At 36.0% G+C, this 23,049-nt stretch overlaps 1 protein-coding gene across 1 annotated transcript; it reads left to right on the top strand.

The window, feature by feature from the left end:
- Nucleotides 1-473: 473 nt before the first annotated feature.
- LOC129270925 (YTH domain-containing protein 1-like) lies at nucleotides 474-16,799 on the top strand. The gene is made up of 8 exons (XM_064106914.1): nucleotides 474-916; nucleotides 1,417-1,619; nucleotides 2,215-2,360; nucleotides 7,079-7,167; nucleotides 8,348-8,427; nucleotides 10,231-10,302; nucleotides 12,241-12,471; nucleotides 12,902-16,799. Exons 2-8 carry the CDS (start codon nucleotides 1,428-1,430, stop codon nucleotides 13,007-13,009), a joined length of 918 nt encoding a protein of 305 aa, XP_063962984.1. The 5' UTR covers nucleotides 474-916; nucleotides 1,417-1,427; the 3' UTR covers nucleotides 13,010-16,799.
- Nucleotides 16,800-23,049: the final 6,250 nt, after the last annotated feature.

Genomic DNA, 23,049 nt, shown 5'->3' with positions numbered 1-23,049 from the left:
GTATTCAATTCCTCAAAAAAAAAAAAATTCTATAATAGAATGACAGGAAACATCCTCATGATTATAGCAGCTCTAGCTTATCCAACCACGTGTACCCTTTCGTACATGTATTAGGAAATGATTGTTAACATTTTCAGTGATTGTTGGATACTAGAAAGACAAAGAGAGAAAGAAAGAAAGAGAGAGAGAATTGGGAGAGGGACTGTTGATAGAATGAGAGGGGGGATAAGAAAGGAGAGAAAGAAGTTGGGAGGAAAGAGAAAGAGAACATAAGTGGAGATGAGGAGCTTGTGACCATGTAATAAATATCATTCATGTAAACTTGGAAGAACAAGTGAATGTTGTATAACATGGATAATGGACTCTTGCAGACATCAACCTCATCACAATATATATGTAGGCCTATATCATAAGTATCTTGCCTTTTTCATCAATATTTTGTATATGATGTGTTATGTTAACTTCTGTAATAGAATTAGCATCATCATGAGCTAGCATAATGTTGTGCTTTTAGATTATAGAATTTTGTTGCCGTAAAATCACAAGGCATTCAGTATTTTTGCTAAATATTTTCCACTTACCGCGGTACTGGTAATTACAATATTTTTATTCAACTTTTTTCCATGAGTTAAATAAGCCGATATAAACAAAAAAAGCAACATAAATGTGTGTAATGTTTTATATTCTGCATTTTTGAGGGATAGGTTATGAATATTGTTTCTTCAATATTTATTGTAAATTGCTCATTCAGTCATTCTACTTACCTTTTTCAGATTTAATGCAGAAATAATTTGATTTTAATTGCAGGGCGTATGGTCCACGTTACCCTACAACGAGCAGCGTTTGAACCAGGCATTCCGCGAATCCAGGAACGTGCTTCTTATCTTCTCTGTCAAAGAAAGTGGCAAGTTCCAAGGTAAGACAGGGCCCCTGTTTCAAAAAACTTTTTGCAATGAGAAATTCGCAATAACATGTAAAAGCTATTGGAATCCATCAATCTGATTGGCTGATAGTTATTTTGTTATAGAAATTGTGCATTGTTCTTCAACTCTTTATGAAATTAGACCTTGATCCAATTCTGAAGTGGAATACTCACACCAGTGATGACTACAGAATAATATTTTATCAGAACATGCCGGGACTTTAATCGTGGCTTGAGACATAACTGGCATGTTTCATGAAGACCTACAACTAAGGTGTCTTGTCATTATTGGAAAAAACATGGAGACCTCAATTGCGATTGGCTGCTGAGCCATGTTACGATTGAAGTTGACTCTTTGTAAAACGGGCAAAAGAATTCCTCTACCTCTTAAATTGTGGTCCCTAAAGAAATCCATTGAGTCGAAGTTACCAGTACATTAAAAAGTGTGAATATAAGATCATTACTGATGTCCTGATGTGTGTCTCCTACTGTAGGATTTGCCCGTATGCGGTGCGAGTCCCGTAGAGACGGCCAGCCTATCAACTGGGTGCTTCCCAACGGGATGAACCGCTCCATCCTGGGAGGAGTCTTCAAGGTTGATTGGATTACCAGAAACGATCTACCCTTCACCAAGACCACTCATCTGTATAACCCGTGGAATGATAGCAAACCAGTCAAGATTGGGAGAGACGGACAGGTAGGATACTCTAGTTACAGTAATCCTTCAATGGGTGAATTTAATCTTGATACGAAGGAAACTTCTGTATCATCCTGTCTTACAAAGAGTTGTGATTAATGTTTTCTAGATATTATGCATTCTTCTTTTTCTTGACAATTCAGTTTGCTCCTCTTTATTTGCAAAAGGACATTGGGTAAATTTCCTGTAGGAAAAAATATGACATTGGGGTTCCGGGAAGTGGAGGTTGATCGGATCAATCACAACTCTTTGTGAGACTGGACTAGACTGATCCATTTCAGTGACCTGATAGAAAACCAGTCAAGATTTGTAAAGAGAGACATGTAGGATACTCTAGTTATAGTAATCCTTCAATAAAAACTTTGAAAAAAAAAGCTAAATGTTGTATTTTTTCGTTCCAGAGTTGTAAAGGTAGTACTTGTAGTTGTTTGGTAGCTTTGTTGATCTTGCAGATACGATGATTAATATAAATTATGAAGATTGACAATTAAGTGATGGGAAATTTATGAAAATTTCAGGATATAATGACCAGATATAGACTATTCTCAGACCAGATTCCAGTGCAAGCATGATTCTTTACCCTATTTTGTTACAGGAAATCGAGCCCAAGTGCGGTGAAAGCGTCTGTCGGCTTTTCCCGCGTGATGAAAACATAGATGTGGTGGAGATCCTCCGTGCTGCTCGCCGGCGGAGAGAGGAGGCCGGTCACCATCCTCGACCGGTGCCCAAAGTCAGAATGGAGTGAGTATCACGTTGAAACTTGATGGGTCTCCATCGATGTATCATTTGGAATAATTTCCGACTTCATTTCTAGTTCCTTCAGAATCTTAGTATAAGGTGTTCTGGGGGTGTTTCACAAATAGTTACGTGCGACTTAGAGTCATACTTATTCCCAGTTGCGTACTGTATAAAATTCATCTCAACCTTTTTCAAATCTCAGTTGAGTACTGTACAAAACATCACCACATTGGTCCAATTATGCAAAGAGGACACGCAACTGCATATTTATCAATAAGATTGCGTGTGACATGTGAACATCAGCATTTAAGTATGACTCTTGAATCACACTTAATTCTTTGTGAAACACCACCCCTGGTATATTAGTATTTTGGACACTTGGACCTCATTGTACTGAGTTTCCACTCTTGTCTATTCTTAAACACATGTATAATACCACGCACCGTAATGAGAGTACCAGCTCAAAGCTTCTTAAAGCTTCATAATAGTGTTTGGTATGTCAATAGAAAAGCTCTGTTTTCAATCTCAACCATTACTATGAAACTTTAAAAGAGAACTTGACAGATCTGGGGTCCGTTGCAGTAAGAGTTGCGCTTAAACGCAAGTCAAAAATCAATCGCAAGTCCCAAATGCGCGCTGTTGATTGGTTGAAAATCAAGTTGCGCATGATTTTTAGAGTTGCGATTGATTGCAACTCTTTCTGCAACTAGCCCCTGGGGTTGTTTCACAAGTAATTAAGTGTGTACGAAAGTTATGCTTAAAGGGATGCTCCAGGCTGAATATATTTACACTGTATATTTCAATAAAAAGAGTAAAATTCACAGAACAAAATACTGAAAATTTGATCAAAATAAATATTCTCAGCCCGGAGCATCCCTTTAATATAAACACCTACATGTACACAATATTAGGCTTGTGAATATTAAGCAATTGCACACATCATTGCAGTACGTGTCATATGCAAATCTAAGATTTTGGTTTTATGTAGGGGTTACAATTTGTGAGTTTCTAAAGTATCCTGGGATGGGGAATTATCTTTGCGATTATGACAAGGGCCACATTACATAAAGCTTAGCGATGGATCCTGGGCCTGGTGGGTGTTTCACTAAACTGTTTGCAAGTTACAAGCGACTTTACGAATGATTGGTGACCCTTTCATGGGGATTAGATGTTAATCAACAACCAATGAAAATCTGGTGCGTACCATTAATCACACGATCGGATGTTTGTTTGTGAAGCCGTTCATAACCTACGAACAGCTTTATGAAACACCTACCAGATTTCTACGATTGATTGGATTGATTATTATGTATGATTGATCGTTTAGCTTTATGTTTTGAGGCCACGGAAGATTTTCTTCAGCATAGCCAGTGTTTGTACTTTACAGATTGGATTTGCAGGGAATAATTTACCTTTCAAATTTGTTTAGCAGGTTTATCTTTGAGGAAAAGATTAATTCACCCTTTTGCACAGTCCTGTATGAATATTTGATACACAAAATAATTATGTTTTTAGGAATCATTAAAAAAAATGGAGAGCAAATTGTGATGCAATATGGGGAAAATTATTCTGTAGAATTGCAATTGAGGTTAATCTTTAATCTTTTAATCTCTTTTTTTTCCCAGAATGTCAAATAGGCAATCAATTGGTAATCTGTATTTAAATTTGTTATAGATGATCAAACTATGGTGTTTGTTAGATAAAACATTTCCATTGATAGCCATCGAGGTTGATCCCATAATGATGCAAATCAGGAGCTATTGATATAATTTTATTCGAGTTATCATCTGTGGAGAACTGGCCCTTGATATGGACAAGCAAATTTAGTATTATGTAGAATCTGTTTAATTTTGTGGCTTTACATCACTCATTTCTCTCCTTCTCATCACAGTGCTAAAAAATTACAACATTCAATACTACAAAATGTGTCTTGAAAATATCAAACATGTTTATGCCTATAGGTTTCCAACAGCATCCCTAATTCATGGTTTGTACCCATACCTTGTCGCAAGGAGAATACTGGAATGAAACTTGCTTGGGAATGTTTTATGAAAAGTTTTGTCAATGCTTTCCAGAGTTAAACTCATTCCTTACCAGTCAGAAGTAAAAAAAAAAAGAAGTATTTTGGTAAATTATAACAATTTGATTCTTTGACAAAGAGCTTCATAAAATGCTCCCACGTGTGTTATTCATTTGACTTCTTCATGTGCCTCAACATCTTGCATAATTGTAATATAGAAAACAAATGTTTTTTAAATTTAAGCTTCTCTTTTGAGTGATCAGTCGGGTTAAAAACAAAAATATCGTCCTTAGAGATATCGATTTCTGTTTGTGATTTAGTGATATTCTTTATCCTATCATATTCTCTTTTAAAAATCCATCTTTAACTGTCTACCTTCTTGATAAACTAGGGATTTTTGAGATTTTTCATGATTATATACACTAACCTCTCCCAACTCCCAATTTTTCTGTAAAAGTTTCAGCCTCCGACCAGTACTTTGTGGAGCTAGTAGCTGGGGTAGCTGATAGCATCTCAGTGTGCGGCTAGGCTTCAGTGCTCTAACCTAAATCTGGGACTTTACCCCCTCATAAACATTTTCTTCACCCTACCCTAGGACAATCCTTTAATGTTTACTTCTTTGAGAGAGTGCATGCTCTGTTTAGAAAGGGTAGCAGGAGAAAAGAGAAGGACTGTTACCACTTCTCTCCTAAGCATTTGGATGTTACCAGTGATTATGTGCCAGGAAAAAATGAGGACCAATCTTATAGGATCATGCAGGATCTTTACCTGATGTGATGCGAGGGAAATATTTGGAATTGCCTCTGTGCTGCGTTACGTGCCATCATGTTCTTTCGTAGGACTACTTGGAATTCAGATGTTAGTTAGCGGCGTGGCTTACATTTTACCTTTGCCAACAAATCATTTGGACCATCTGTTCTTATGGTGTGTGTAGCAAATGATGCAATGCAATGGAGAAATCAGAAAAGTGGGTGGAGTGTAGCATATTAGCATATTGCATATTCATGAGATATGTTAATGAACTGTTTATTGTCATGTGACTGTAATGCATATTCACGGTGGAGCTTGTGCCCACCCTGTATGCAAATGAACTGTATGGTATCATGCTTATAAAGACTGATCTTTTTCGTAATGTTTTTGTGTGATACCATTGATACATGGACGTTATTGCATGTGCAGCATAAATGATGTGCCCTCACCCGGGGCATTTGGGTGAAAAGCAGGTAGGGAAAGTTTTAGTCAGTTGACGAAAGAAAAACATCTGAATGAACATTTTAAAGATGAATAGAGAAAGAATTTACACTGATTGCATGGACTGTTGATAAGTGTAAATCAAAATAAAAGGACCAAAACCCTAGCCTGTGATCTTCATTAGTCAGCTGAATACCATGAGCAACTAAAATACTTCAAATGGGACTCATATTAAAGGTATTAGATGTTGGTGGTATTCCCTCCATGAACTCCACAACACAAGCACGTCATCTGGTATAGTATGTGACATATTTGCGGTGTGAGTGGGGACCTTTTTTATTCCAAGGTCTTGTTGGATTTATCTTGCACAAGGAAACTCAATTTAAGAACAAAAATTCTGAACAACTTTATCATCTTAAAAATCGCTCATCTCAATTGATTTTTTTTTTTTTTTTGAAGAGAAGAAAGAAAGAAAGTTTGCCATTGGTAATAACTAACAGAAGTAAAATAGAAGGGGACCAATAGAGAATCCTTGTCACACACCTTTGAAATTCAAAGCAAATAGTATATTTATTAGGAAAAAACAAACTATTGGGCAGATAGTCCGCCTCAACCATTTTTGCAAAGTTTTAAAACAAAATGCAAATTTATGAGACTTAAAAAGAAGTCAGGTATCAATACTCACATGTATTTCTTTATTTTCTCAGTGTTGAGCAGGGAAATTAGATATGTAGAAGTTACGAAAAAACAAGAGGATTTTTTTTAAAGTACCGGTACTTCATCGTCATGATTTAGACCAGTGGAATGTCAATTTAGAGTCATCAGTTTTAGCGGCAAACTAGACTTCGATTGTGCCCATTGTTGCAAAATTTGTTTTTATATTCTATCGTGTGCATCAAAGTTTATATGAAATTTCAAACTTTGTTCTTTTTATTTTATTAGGCTACAGTAGTAAAAAAATATTGAAGATTTCTCAATTGATTCGTCAAACCCCATTTTGCTTTCAAACCAGTGATTTATTTTCGTGGGAGTCTCATTCGATTGCAATCATATTTTTTGAAATTCTTTATGGCATATTATAGGTATGTGAAAAGAAAACATTTGGATAAATTTCTATTAGAGTAGTCATGTGATTGTTAAACACATGACCTGAGCAGTTTCTTATAGGAAGTCTATGGCAAGACATTTTCCTGATAAAAAGTCAAATTGTAGTCTCTTTTCTTGAGCTGCTCAAGAACGTTTTGTGGTATTGATGTTATTCAGTAGTAACACATCTCTTTTGAGTGGTCCTTCTCATTTTCAGAGGTTAAGTTTAGTGTACCCTCAAAAATGTTTGAATTGACTAATAGATCTGTTTAAGAGTCTATGAATGACAATGTACTGTGTATGGTCTCTGTAATAAATGATTGACAAATATAGTACAATAAACAAATGAATATCTCTATCTGCAAACAGACACTAACCCATGTGTTTTTATACTTTGTTATCCCCCTCCTCTTCTATGCAACAGTACCCGACGCAGACGCCCAGACAATCACAGCCATCGTGATTACAGACCTCGAGGGGGAATGAAGCGACGTATGCAATCCAATAGGGATGGTAAGACATTTAAGCAAGATCAAATAGACCCAGTGGCGGATTGAGGTGGGGGCACATCTATCCGTTTTGAAAGGCATACAAAGTATTTTTAGTTGAAAATTTCGTTCATACTCAAGTGAAGACTTATTTTTTGCTTGTCAAATTTAACATGACATAAACCACATATGAGTGAAGCCTTGCTCGTAAAAATTTTTGGAAGCAGAAATGCCCCCCCCCCTGGATACTTCTGGTACTGCCAGTGAACTGATCAACTGTGTGTGGTCTCTCATTGACTGTGTGGTATAAATATTTAGTTTACTGTTTGAGATTAGTATTAAAGGTCAAGTCCACCCCAGATAAATGATGATTTGAATAAATAGAGAAAAATCCAACGAGCAAAACGCTCAAAATTTCATCAAAATCGGATGTAAAATAAGAAAGTTATGACATTTTAAAGTTTCGCTTATTTTTCACAAAACAGTGATATGCACATCTCAGTAACATGCAAATGAGACAGTCGATGATGTCCATCACTCACTATTTCTTTTGTTTTTTATTGTTTGAATTATACAATATTTCATTTTTTACAGATTTGACAATAAGGACCAACTTGACATAACCATATAGTATTAAACAATGGTAGTTCCACATGTTCAGGGAGGAATTAATCTTTGTTTCATGACCATGAGGAGAAAATTATAATATTTCATATAATGAAATACAAAAGAAATAATGAGTGGATGACGTCATCAGTCTCCTCATTTGCATACCGACCAGGATGTACATATAACTGTTTTGTGAAATTAAGCAAAACTTTAAAATGTCATAACTTTCTTATTTTACATCCGATTTTGATGAAATTTCCAGTGTTATGCTTGTTGGATTTTTCTCTATTTTTTCAAATCAACTAATGGTTGGGGTGGACTTGTCCTTTAAGTATATACAGAGAAAAAAAATGGAATATGATTTTATTCATTTAATGAGAAAAGCAGTTCTCTTTTGGTACATGGAATTAATACAGTATATGTATATTCATTAGAGAAATAGTGCGTTCTCACTCAAGTGGGTGTATGTTATAATACTACTTTGCTCAGAATGTGGCATCATAGGAACTTGGGTATATCAGTGTCAAGGCTGTCATTTAATATGTTTGTATTAATAATCTCTTCTCCCCTGTTCTCTCCGTCTCTTTCTCTCACAGACCGACGTCGTATGAGACCCCCTCCCCCACCCCCACCCCCGCCCCTTCTTGACCCTCCAAGGGATCTCTTACTCGGACCAGTAAGTATTACAAGTCCCTGGCCCGTATTCTGATAGCGGGTTTAACTTAAACTCAGGTTTAAAGTTGTGGTCTAAGTATGGATAGCCAATTGTTACATAAATCACTAACAGTAAAGATATCATACTTGAGCTCATTTGGCTCTCAAATCATTCATATGTGCCTAGGAAGCATAAATATATTATTGTCTTCACCATCAATGAATCAGGAAAGAGCACAGTAAACATAGGAAACATACAACTTAATAAAAATTTTTGATACTTTTGGCTTACCATACTTAAACCACAACTTTAAACCTGAGTTTAAGTTAATCCTAAGAAGACTGGGGGGGGGGGGGGGGGCTGATTCATCCCCCCCTGGACATTTTTCGTGATAAATCCGCTGGGCAAAATTTTTTTACCGCGTCACTCACTAACTTTTTACATTCAAGTCTCACGCAACTTTTGAGACCAAATTTGCGACCCCCAGGCACGCGGTATCGAAATTACGCAACATTTTGTAAGTGCATGCAGACCCAAAATTGCACAAAAACATGAATTTGTGTAAAAATCCAATGCAAATAGTCTTTTTAGCCAAAATTCATAAATGTATCATTATTTTTCCTTTACTGATTGAAATCAATTGATTCCATCTTATTTATGGTCAAAATAAAGTCTCCGACAATTTCCCTTGAAAAAACAATAAAAAACAGAAAGTCGAAAAACAAGGAAATACATAAGAAATTTAGAAAACAATAAAATACATGAGAAAATAAATGTGATTTTGACATTTTTTTTAGTACATTTGATCAGATTCATATAAAGTGTCTGTGTACCAAAAATTAGCATTTTAGGGGCATTATTTAGTTAATTAAAGCAAACTTTTAATTTTACGCATAAATTAGCATAATTAATTAGCATTGAGATTTTTCGAAGAATTTGATCTTGCAGTTTTGTAGATCATGCCATGGGTAACGCGCGTACCAAGTTTCGTCGCAATCGCGCGATTGACGGCTGAGATCAAAAGGGGGGGCTGAATCAGCCCCCCTCCCCCCCCCCCCCCAGTCTTCTTAGGCATCGAAATAGCCCTGTCTATTTAGTGTTCAACCCGACTTCAGAATACGGGCCCCTGTGATTTTATTCCTCCTAAAATGAATGATCGAGGCTGTAAGATATAACTACTTGAATATTTATTATCTTTTTTCTCTGTTCCACAAGCCAAAAATTTTGAATTGATAAGACCTTAAGACCTATTGCGTCCAACATGAAAGTCAACGTTTGTGAATAGTATGGAATTGATTCTTTGACAAAAGGGTCACGCCTGAAAATTATGGAAGTGTCATCTCTGTGGTTTTTGTTTTCATAAATGTCTGTGATATTTATTTTCAACCATAACTGACACAGAAAACTTTCTTTATATAAACTACTACGAATCGGACGCATTTTAGAATGAATCGACAATACTGCGCCAGGCTTTGCGACCTGACATGAGAGTTGGTAAATCATGTAACAAATTGTTTGTTACCCTACATATACAATCAACAATGTTTTAAGGTCTCCATCCTGTAGTTTTATGAGGAAGGTGCAACAAAAGTATATTAGAAATAACTTCATGCTCACAAACAGTGACCAGTAAATCTTAATCTGCATATAATTTTGGTGGCGGAGATAGGTGGAAGATCTCCATAAATTTCAGCTGTTGTTTTGTGATCTCTCCAACTAATATTTTCTACCCTCATTTATGAATGTAACTGGTACTTACACATACAATAAAGTACAGTTTTCATGTAGTCCAATTAATTTCTACATTATATGCTTTTCTTGCAGTCCTACTCCGACTACCTTCGTGATTACTCCAGTCGTTCCATGGGCATGCCAATGCCTCCTTACCCTTCACAGGTAAACTACAGTACAAGGGTGCAGTCACACCAAACAAGTTCAACCCCAAACTGATAATGGCTTATACACTATTTTGAATGTCATCCAGTCTGTCAGTTTGGTGTCAGTTTCCTGGTGTGACTGGGACGTCACCTTTATTTATATTACATTGATCCGAGTCCATAACACAGACATGCCAACCGTTCTCTTTTTAAAGTATTTGTTCCTCTTTTTTGCTATGAATACACCAATACTTTTTTTGTATGATTTGTTACTTAAAAAAAAAATTTCCAATCATGGAGTTTGTATTATACACAGTGCGTGACACTAGTGCCGGTCCGACGGTCTCAGACCAGTAAAAATCACTGTCGGGCCAGTAATTTGTTGCATGAAAAGAACAAGTCAATTCTTGCCTTCAAGCACATGTTTAAAAGGGTGAATTATCAATTTTTTAAAGTAGAGTCATTTCACATTTTTTTCACCAATCTCACTACAGGCTGGCGATTGTTACATTGAGACAGATTTTCAAAAATACTCTTTTTTGTCAAAAAATGTAATTTTTTCCTTAAAGAATACTTTTTTTTATTGTAGAAGGTTGGCAGGTCTGATTATAACACAAAGGTTAGCGATAAGTCGTACACTTGATTTTCAGGGATTAATTTTACATTGTAGTCAATGCAATCAATCGTTAAAAAAAGTGATCTGCGCTGATTGTTAAGCTTTGTGTTATGGGCCCAGGTGGACAGATTAATTCTTCAATTCGTGTTGGGGTTTTTCAGTGAAAGAATGGGTTCATGCAGGGTGCTACATAACTCTTTAAAAGCACTTGCCTGGTTGGGCAAGTAAATTTTTTAATAGGTGGAATATACTTGCCCAAAAATCTATTTCACTTGCCCGAAAAAATCATTGAAAAAAAGTTTTAGCTCTCCAAAAGAAAGTTTTGATGTTTTATAAACCATTGACCTTTTCCTCTCTTTTGACATGAACTGATCTACTTTGTTATTGCATTTCTTTTTCCAAAGTGATTTTATCTTGCCTGCCATGACCAAAATTAGGGTCAATATATCATACCGACCCTATTTTTTGTCATTCTACTGTGAAAATTTTGCTTGCCAAATTTGGGCAAGTAGTTTTGGTCTTTACTTCAAAACACTTGCCCGACTCTAACTTTTACTTTCCCCGGGCAAACGGACAAGTGCTTATGTAGCACCCTGGTTCATGTATGCTAGGTATTTGTCAAAGATCAGTGGTGTATGGTCATGACATTATCTGTTTGGTTGCCATTATGGCAAGGAAGAGCAAGACTTATTCACAAATGTTAACTCCTAAGCATTGGAGTCCTCTTAAGAGGAATGTGTTCAAAAGTTTTGTGGCATCCATTGATTTCTCTGTTTCATCTCTTAGGAATAAAGTTGAACAAAAATGTGGATGACTCTGTATACAACTATTTATATGAATCTCGTTATATGTGGGGGTTGTCGTGGTTTGGTGGTTATGACTCTAGTCTTGCAATTTGAGGGATGTGGGTTCATTTCCAAACCGTGGCAGGTTTTCCTTCAGTAAGAAATTTACCCACATTGTGCTTCGCTCAACCCAGGTGAGGTGAAAAGGGTACGTGGTAAGAAATTTATTCCTTGAACTGCAGTGTGCATAACAGCTGCACTCCTAAAGCTAGGGTAATTGTGCTGCATTGCTGTAGAGCGCTTAGAGATTTCTGAAAAAGTCAGTGTTAAGTGCTATGTAAGCAAGTATAATTATTATATTTCCATATAAGGTAAGATTTTGCCATGGTACCCAGAGTCAGTGGGTTGAATTATTATTATTTTTATTTTTGAAATTTTTCCAGTTGGTAACAGGTAATTTCGAAATTTTCAGCAACAAAAATATGAGATAAAAGCAAAAGATGTCAATGTTTTGTATGTCAATTATCTTTGTATAAACCATATTATTTTGTTTCAGAATTATTACGACCCTATGATGCCTTTTCCACCGTCGTACCCGCCTGCTCCGCCCCTCTCGTCTCACCGTCTGGGTGACTACCCGCCACCTCTCTCCCCGCCTTCCTCGCGACGTGACAAGGACCGGGATCATCGCGATCGAGATCGCGGGGACCGTGGAGATCGCAGGATGCGACGTGATCACGGGAGAGAGCGGTCCAAGCGGGACCACAAGGATCGCAGGGGACGAACGGTGAGTTGATGATGTCTGATTCCACAAGGGGAGGGTTTCGTGGAAAGTTTGGTAGTGGTTTTCACTGACTAATGTGCTCTCAGCCAATCAGATGCAAGGATTAATAGTAGCTTATAACATCCGTCTGTGAGAATCACTGGTTATCACTTTCCATGAAAAACCCCCATGAAAGTTATTGAAGCTTTTTTTTGTTCTAAATAATTGTAATAATACACTGTCCCATATGTGCTTATCTATGTTAGTGACCTACAGTGTAACTGTATTTCAGCTTAGATTTCACAAACTTCAGTTTTATTTAACTGTACCAGATTATGGTCCATGATGATGTAGTGACAATTAATCTTTATTTATTCTACGGATTTTCATGTGAAATCAGTGTTTAAAGCAACAAATTTCATTCATCTTTAACTCTGTAAACCTGACTCCACAGTCCTATGACCGCCATGCCGATGAGTGCGAGGAATTCCTACGTCGTGCTACGTCCCGGCCGAGCGCGAGTAGCGGCGGCTACGGATCAAGGCACAGTAATAGAAGGTAGACTGCAACAGTTGATCAAGTTACTTGGGTTCTGCATTCTCGGAAGCGGTATGAAGGTCTGTCTAGAGTTTCAGACAATTAATGGTGTAATGCACAGACTTGGTGGAGGGTTGTTTTTTAATTTGGTATTTGCTGAAATCCGCTTGCAGGAAAAGTGCTTTGGCGAACTACAGCGACTGGTCTTGAATGGTCTTGTCTACTGTTAATGAAGTTTTATAGTAGAACTCAATAAGGTGGCTCCTTCTGTATTCTAGAAAGCTTTTGTATGAAGATTGGTTCAAGTAGCACAAGGTTTCATAGGATTTAAAGCCTGGCCAGAAAAGACTTGTGTTTATGAAAGAAGGTCAACTTTTTTCTTGAAAAGACAAAAAAAAACCAAGGAAGTTGGAAAGGTAGAATCATTAAAAGAAACAGGTATAGTTGTATTTTGTTAATATTATTATTTTTTCTTATGTATTAATGTGTTGAATGTTTGTTTTGTAAATCTAGCATTTGATGATGAAAAAAAAATGATAATACACCTTTTTTAAGATGCATTTTTTTACGGAGGTGATTGAGGATGAAAGTGAATTTGGTTTCTATTGCTCACACCCTCTCTGCCTTGTGTATAAACTTGTCTTGGTTTATTTTTGTAGAGTTTCATTTTGTCTTATTCACCAATGTTTTATTTGCCTTTCCACATCACTCTAAAATGTTAATATTGCTTTCAACTTTTCATCCATCATCACTTTTCATCCACCCCCCCCCCCAGTTGCACCCAATCATATGACCTGACCTTTTCTAATTATGAGCTTACTGTATGATGCCATTTTGATTTATTTTCTTTTTCTCACTCCTGTTCTTTTCATCTCTTTTTCATATGTAATTTGAAATTTCCATTTGTAGTGTTAAGGAGAATCTAACAATCATTTCTTCTACAATCATATTATATCAGCTATCTGATTCTGAGATGAGATGGTGTTTTTTTTTTAAGTTGTGTTGTAATGAGTGTAAAATAAATGATAGGTGTAGCAGTAGGATTTGAAGTATATGAATATTCTCTATTAGAAAATTAGAAAAGGCTCTAGAAGTGTAACTGATATCAAGAATGGTTTTCAGGAGTATTCAAGTAACACCTGGGCCCTGTCTTACAAAGAGTTGCGATTGATCCGATCAATCACAACTATGGATGGCCAGCAATGTCAACATCTGTTATGCATGTTTGTTCAAAATATTTTCTAGCTATGATATATATTCATGGATTCATTGTTTTCTGGATAATTCACTGTGCTTATCTTTGTTTACAAAGGACATTGTTCATATTTCATGTAGAAAAAATTATGACACTGATGGATTTCCATAGAGTTACGATTGATTGGATCAATCGTAACTCTTCGTAAGATATATAAAAAAAATGTATTGTTAAAAAAAGTTATCAATTTGACTATCTACATTTATACTAGTTTTTAAATGCATAAGTGCACAAAATCATATAATTACGGTACATGAATATCACAACAACTATATTTTTATACATATCAAGAGCAGTTTCAGAGGATTTGTATCATATTGTTAACTAAATCCACTTGACCACATATCAAACATTAGTTGTGATGGAGTAAAGAAGTAGCTGGCCCGTTTCATAAAACTTGTTATGTTAACGGAATCGCATTGACGGTTTTAAGCTACTGAAATCATTCAATTTGATTGGCTGATAGTCATCTTGTTTGTTAGAGAATTGTGCTTTTGTTATTATAACAAGTCTTTGTGGAACAGGACAGTCTGTGATGGATAAACTATTAGAGATGTTATGCAATATATGAATGGAAATGTTTAAAGTAATCCCATTGTCTGAATGCATAATTCTCTAATCCTACAGACTTTGTACAGGAACCATACAGTTCTTGTGGCCAATGGGCTGAAGAAGGGAGCTTACTAATTATCTGCCTATTCAAAACAGACATTTTCTTTGTATTGTTGATATATACAGCATTTTGCAATATTTCTTGAATTACTACTTCCGTATTACACTTATACCGTAAACATGCGCTTTTGTTCCATGCATAGCATATGCATGGTAGCCATGAAAAAAACCGTCAAATCATATATGTATCCTTCCTGTAGCATAGCAGTGTTTATATGTGCAAAAGCCACAGGAAAAGATCACTTCAAATCAACACTTATCATGCTATCTGTATCTGTATATGATAGTGATTTGTGCAACTATAGTTGTGAATAGGCCTGTATATCATGGGGAAAACACGCCATGGCCAGGAATCGTGACGGGACATAATCTGAGAGCAGTCTACCTAACATATCGCCCTCTCCTGGTGAACTTTGTATCCATGATGATTCAAACATGAAACAGGAAACTCGCATGGAAGTGTGGGTGTTATCTTCTAAGCAGGAAAGCCGATATGAATCTCACATTGATTTTATCTGATGGCGTAGATTCTAATGATCATGATTGACCCTATTGTTACACACACACCAACAAAACTGACCAATGTTATGTCTTTGGGAATAGCATAATAGCTTTAGGCCAGTTATTCAATTTGATACTTAAGCCAGAATTTTAAGTATTTTGCTTAAGTAAAATACTTAACCATCTTTGGTATTCTGTTGTATTTTTGGGCTAAGCATTTTGCTTAAATCCAAGTCAGCCACCTCCCTGACTTCAGGCTGGCTTGCGTGCAGTTTACAAAATGTACATACGTGAAGTCAACCATACATACATTGCGCATTATTTGACTTTGGCTTTGTGACATCACAATGGTTATTATTTTGCTTAAATGATGGCTTGATAAAGAAAAAAAAAATGAAGTGAATTGAGTATGAATGTTAGCATTCTGCTTAGCCAAGTAAAATATTAAGTAAATTACTTATTCAATCAATACTTACAATTGAATACCAGCCTTGGTCATCTTTTTGATTTTCCTGGTGTGACGGGCATATAAATAGTGAAGAGTGAGAAGTTGCAATACTATTCTTGCTCCTTAAATGGTTCATTCTTCATGAAGGCAATGGGAGCCCAAGGTAGGACCTCATAAATATACAAGTAGCCCCATTACAATCATGTACTATTGGTCCGACAAGACTGGCATATAACATTTAGAGCCAGGTGGGTGTTTCATAAAGCTGTTCGTAAAGTTACGCACTACTGGAACATATGTCATAAATCAATTACATAGGGCTATATCAGATAGCACAAGAAAGGATCACCAGTCGTTCGTAAAGTCATTCGTATCTTCCGAAAAGCTTTATGAAACACCCACCAGCCTTGTAATACATTGATTTCATTGGAGCTAATTGTGTATCCATGAGGTCATATATTGGACCCCCGTGGACCGATTCCCACCAAATTTGGGTTGTGGAGGAATCCCATCATGATCTACCGAAATCATGGTATAAAAAGTGATGAAATGCAAAAAATTGAAAATTGTATTTCCTACACTTATCATAGATGAAATATAGATAAAATGTAGCAGAATAGATGGCCTTTCTTAAATGGACTTGTGTCATTTACAATTTCATTCTTTTGAATGTTTTTTCTTGCGTATTTAAAAGCTGATTTAACTTTGTAAAAGGTAGGATTCATCTAGTTGTCGACCATTATCTATTTTATTTGGTGCACATGTACAGAAAATGTTGATAGTGAGATATTTTTGTTCTGTTTCTGTGGTGCATAGTCTTAAGTTTGGATTTGTACAGATGTCAAGATATGTGACCAAACGTGGAATACATGTACCTCGTATGATGATTGTGTGTTTACAATTCCATATTGTTCATTATTAAATACCCAGCAGAGACGAGGTTGCAATGTTTGGTTTAGATTTGTCTGTACTTGGAAAGACTCCGGATTTGTGGTTGTCGAGTGGAAATGTGAGTAAACTCTAATGTGGTTAATGAAGGAGAGAGAGGGGGGGGGGGGGGGACTGTGAGATATAGGGACAGAAAGTGAGAGAGGTGAAAAGTAGAAGAGAGAGAGGAGATAAGGGGGGAAATAAGTGAAAAGGGCAAATAGTGAAAGAAAGAGAGATGAGAGATTAAGGAAAGAAAATGGGAGGGGTGAAAACTGGAAGAGAGGCTAAAAAGTACCAGTATAGAGAGATGATAAGAGGGGGGGGGGGGGACAAGGAGGAGGAGGTGGAAGAGAAAAAACAAGAATACATTTCCAATGAACAAAATAAAATAGCAAACAAAAAAAAAACCGAAAAAAAAAACAATTAAAAAGAAGCATAACTATATGCTGTAATCCCCCCCCAAAATGTTACTATCGATTACGTGTCATTTTACATTGCAAAATATTATTCATTTAAATGAGATAAAATGAAATAAAGTAATCAGGTGCAAACATAGAGATCTAATTGCCAATTGTATTAAGATCATATAATTTGTGAGGGATCGGTAATCGCGTATCAGATTTAATTTGAGGCCAAGCTTTTAATCTAATAGCTTGGATCACAAAAAATCATACATTCTATTTATTTCAGTGATGCATAATCTGTTTCTTTAGGCGCCAGTAGGCTCTTATTTTTTTTTCTACATCATTGTATTTAATGAAATCTGCCCGTCACCCGTGGAACTTCCTGGCATCCCTGGTAAAACCTAGGAGGGGGGGGGGGGGGGGTAGTGTGCAATGGCTAATAATAGGAGGAAACCAGCTATGATATTCACTTTTTATCATTTCCTTGGAATCTTTCTTGCGGTTCTAACGACTGTTAAAAAGGTCAGTTAAAAACATTAGCAGCATTTTGTTTTATAATTGGTAATAGATGGATATGTCACCACAATGATATCGGTTTTACTGTTATGATCCGGCTAGACTGATGGTTTAAGTGTTTACACGAGTCTGAAATGGATGTGGGGACAGAGAGAGATACGTATATGTAGATTGATGTACAGATACATAGACAGACAGACAGACAGATATAGATAGATAGATAGATAGACAGACATACAGATAGATAGATAGATAGATATATATTGATAGACAGACAGACAGACAGATAGATAGATACATAGATAGATAGACAGAGAGACGGACAGGCAGACAGACAGACAGAATAGATAGAGATCGATAAACTGATAGACAGACAGATAGATAGACAGACAGACAGACAGATAGATAGATATTGATAAATAGACAGACAGACAGACAAACAGATAGATAGATAGACAGGCAGACAGACAGAATAGATAGAGATAGATAAACAGATAGAGATATAGATAGATAAATAGATAGATAGATATTGATAGATAGACATACAGACAGACAAACAGATATATAGATATATTGATAGAGATAGATTGATAGATAGATAGATAGATAGACAGAGAGACGGACATGCAGACAGACAGACAGACAGAATAGATAGAGATCGATAAACTGATAGACAGACAGACAGACATACAGATAGATAGATAGATAGATAGATAGATAGATAGATAGATAGATAGATAGATATTGATAGATAGACAGACAGACAGACAGACAGACAGAATAGATAGAGATAGATAAACAGATAGAGATATAGATAGATAAATAGATAGATAGATATTGATAGATAGACATACAGACAGACAAACAGATATATAGATAGATTGATAGAGATAGATAGATAGATATATATTGATAGACAGACAGACAGACAGATATATAGATAGATAGATAGTTTGATAAGATAGATAGATGGATAGATATTGATAGATAGACAGACAGATAGATAGATAGATAGATATATAAATATAGATAGATAGGTAGGAATATAAGAAAATGGATGAATATAGACTTTTAGAGATTAATGGAAAGAGAGTGGAGTAGGAGAAAACAGATGACTAAAGAAAAAGCAGAAGAAATGGAAAAGAATAGAACAAGGAAAGAGGAAAAATAATAAGAAAATGGAGGAGAATAAGAAAAGGAAGAAGTAAGAAAGGAAAATGAAGAGAGGATTATGCGATTATGAGCAGGCCCGATAGTTTAAACTGTATATAAAAATATTCTGTGAAATGTGAATAAAGTATTACTTAAAGAAATGCTCAATATAGTAATGCAGTTAGACTTTTCATTTTAAAACCTGTTTCTTCGTAGATTCCACCCCAAAAACCTTTCGTACACGGGAAGTGACCAGGATTGTATAAACTGACCTTTGTAAATGCTAACGGTCCATTTTCTTTGAAACTGTGTACTTATCAATGAAGAAAGTTATCCCTCTTGGCTCTTGCATATTATATCTCTTCCTGGTCAGTTCATTTACCCTTTCCTTGTCCGAATTCTTAGTTTTCCGGAGTTCCGGAAATAAATGGGCGACGGAAAACTAAAATCCTGTATCTTTTACGGTCACAAAAAAAATCTTAGGAATCTCCATGTTTGTACGAATTCGCCTCGAGATCGCGATATGTGACATGCAGCCTTTTTATGAACATTTTTTTTCTCAGAAAAAACACTAAAAATCCTGATTCCGATAATTCTCGGTTTTACAAAATCCTTCCAACTATGCGAGGTTATCTCATGTTTCTTCCTCTTTCGCAAGATGAACGTACGAGAAATTCGGGCAAGTCTTAAGTCATTTTTAGGAAGAATTTATTTTCTTCAACTTACCTTTTGAATCCTTTGAGAGAATTCCAAAACAAAACAAACAAAAAAAACACCAAATTAACATTAAGGGTCAGATATTGCATCATTTCTAGGTTTTGTTGTATTTCACTTAAGACCAACCCCCAACATTATAGCTTAAAAGTTGGGGTATAAATTATAATGGGGAAAAAGGAGTAAGAAGGACAATAGCAAGGAGGAGGATGAATATGAAGAAGAGAAGGAGATGAGACAGGAGGAGGGGGAGGAGAAGGAGAAGAGGTTCTAGAATATAGGATCTGCCATGGTCCACTTACATTACAAATTTTAATTGTGTCTCTCAAAGGGGTGGGGGGGGGGCACGGGCCGGCTGTGCCCCCCCCTGAATCAGCCAGTGGTCCACTGTTCAGATAGAGAACCGTGACGAAAATTATTATAAAAAAAACCTTAGAAAAGACAATCGACCCTGTTTCACTGTAATTTTACCACTGTGTTTATTACCATGCAAAACTTGATTTTGATGGCTGTTGATCGCTGTTACCATGGTAATTATTATTTCAATGGCACACTTACCTCCATCTGTCCTTTATAAAAACAGGCCGGCATAACAATTCGTAACAGTATTTGTGACCGAGTAGCGAACGAAAGAAAATGAAACTTTTTATGGAGCTACTGAATATTCCACAATAACTCTATTGTTTATATCTCATGTAATTGTGTTTCGATTAAATTAAATTCTCATACTCTTTTTGAAAGTGTTCGGAGGGCTAGAGCTTTGGTTTCCCATTCCTCAAAAATTGCTTTGGTAAAACCATATGCCACCCCCCCCCCCCCCAAAAAAAAAAAATAATAATGATAAAAATGGCGTGACAAACGTCCAATTCTGATTGTTTTCTTGTCCAAAATAAAGCTCTCACCTTCACATGCACTCTTAACTCCGACAATCGAATAATTGCTGGAAAGGAAGAGAATATTTCTATTAATGACAACCATACTTCATTTCCTCATTATTTAGACCCATGCAAAATCAATTATTTCGCTTCAAATCTCTTTCGATTTCACCTCATATTGCAAATTGTTTCCGTTATAGGCCACCATAATGCAGGGCGTATACGGTTAAAATGGCATGAATGATTGTAGCAACAGTCAAACATGAAACTAATTAAAAACGGTATGAATTTCATAGTTGGTATAAAATTAATGATTCTCAATGATAAGTAAACAATGGCAGGACAGTCGAAAGCGGGGAGGGGGGGGGGACGCGATCGATTTGATTTAAATTGGATTGAGACAGTGCTGGAGTAAATCTGGTTCGAAAAGTGGCGGCGGGGATGGTAACTTCAATGCGACGCAATCTCCGTTTTTTAATGGAGGGGGGCGGGGCGATGGGGGTTGTTTCGATAGGGACCAGTCCTTCTAAGAGAGTGTCACCCCCGCCCCTACTGGATAGAACACATTGTCCCACAGTGTGGAACACAATGTGAAATCACCTTCACATTGTTACATTTTAGCATTTCGTCTATTATATTCACATAATTATAGTCGACCATGTGACCACGCTGTGAACAGTCAGACTGTCGAGGTGTCCACAGTGTGAAAATGTATTTGCACTGTTAAATTTGAGCATTTGATCAGTGTGAATAATATTTTCTTATACTAGATACAATGAAAAAAGTATTGGGTGAAATTTTAACCAGCATCACGAGGGTAATTATGTGTCCAACCAATTTGGGACAGTATTTTACCCAATGCGGGAAGCATATTATTGTCCAGTAAGGTTAAAATATAAGCAGCAATTACTTTAGAATGGGCAAAATATCACACTGGATAAATAAAAATGCCCAAAAGAAACGCCCATGTTGGTTGGACACATAATTACCTTCATTGAGCATTTTTACCCAATATTTTTTTTAGAGTGTAGTCCACCGTGTGACACTGTGCTCTTTCCACCCCCCCCGCCTCCCGCACCAAAAATCTCGCGTATAATAGCGGCGCATCCGTTTACTCCCATACCCCTCCGGTTGGCGGGGTACTATTAGTTCTTTCGCGATTGCAGTTGATACTCTTAAAATTCCATAAGAATTTACAATAAAAAAAAAATCAATCTAGAGATCGATTGGAAATCAATCAATAAAATTGTGGTTTGGAGATACTCTCACCTCGATAAGTTCTTGAATGGGTATTTCTATCGAATTGGTATAAAAGTAAAACGTGTAAAACAAATAATTTTGACCTACTGCACCCTGCCTACTATAGTTGCGAAGATGGTCTATAAATTATAAACAAAGCTCCCTTAGAAATAAAGAATCAATAAAGTCAATGGAACTATTATATATAAAGTAATTGGAAACCAGAGGTCGAGCAAACCCGAATTTAGTCTCGATTCCTGTTTACCATCAAAATTAGAGAAAAACAACCAAATCGGCTGATTCCGCTAAAGTCCGAAATTCCCAGGTCATTGTTTCCTTTGAAGAGAGATTCTTTCTTTTTATTTCCATTATTTATGAATACTCTTACCGCATATCGGTATAGCCCACACACCGGAAAACCAGCTGGTTCGATTAGCAGAGGTCAAATTCATCTAAATGCCCCAAAATTGTATCACATATTCCATTTTTTTACAATCCTCTTTTTATCGTTTCATCAAAAAGTACTACATTTTGCACATCAATAATCTTCTTGCAAGTTATCTCTTTTAAAGAAAATTTGAAAATATAAAAAAATAAATAAATAAAAAAAAATGCATCCAGCAGCAAGCAACAGCAGCAGCAGCAGCAACGGCAACAACAGGGGAAAAAAGAACAAAAAAAAGTAGCAACAAAATCAACCAGAAAAAAATCCTCCTTTTCTGATACACAACATACTGTCCACTGTGTTGGGTATACTATGTTGGTAATATATATATATATATATATATATATATATATATATATATATATATTTATAAATATTGGGCAATTATTGAGCAAATTTGTTTCCCAATTATTAGTTTTTATTACCCAATTTGGACAGATTTTAACCAATAGTTGTGTGGAACGTAATGCTGCCCAGTGATGGTTAAACATTGGGCCTTTTTTGGGCCAACTCTTTTAAGATTGGATGAATCTATATTAATTCTTCCAAACAAAGTTGTTTCGTTAGCCACATTTTGTTTTCCCACTAGAGATGTAACTCACTCTGGCTAGTCCTTAAAAAAGGAAGCAATTTCTATATCTCAAAAAATATGTATAGTTATTTCTCTCTTGTAAATTGTCACTTTTTTGTTATTAATATACCTTGTTTAATACGTTATCTTATCATTTTCGTAACCATGTTACCAATATTCTGGGAACTGCGCTTGAATGAGACCTCTAAGCTTTATTTATGCAGTTCCCGATTTCATATTCCTTTTTTTTTTCTGTTGTTGTAAATAGTTTCTCATGTCTTGTATTATGTATTTTAATCGAGAATGAAATAAATGCAAATTGAATGGAATTGAATAAATTTTA

The sequence above is a fragment of the Lytechinus pictus genome, chromosome 11 (genome assembly GCF_037042905.1).
Source record: "Lytechinus pictus isolate F3 Inbred chromosome 11, Lp3.0, whole genome shotgun sequence".
Classification (NCBI taxonomy): domain Eukaryota; kingdom Metazoa; phylum Echinodermata; class Echinoidea; order Temnopleuroida; family Toxopneustidae; genus Lytechinus; species Lytechinus pictus.
This window is presented reverse-complemented; position numbering and strand designations above follow the sequence as displayed.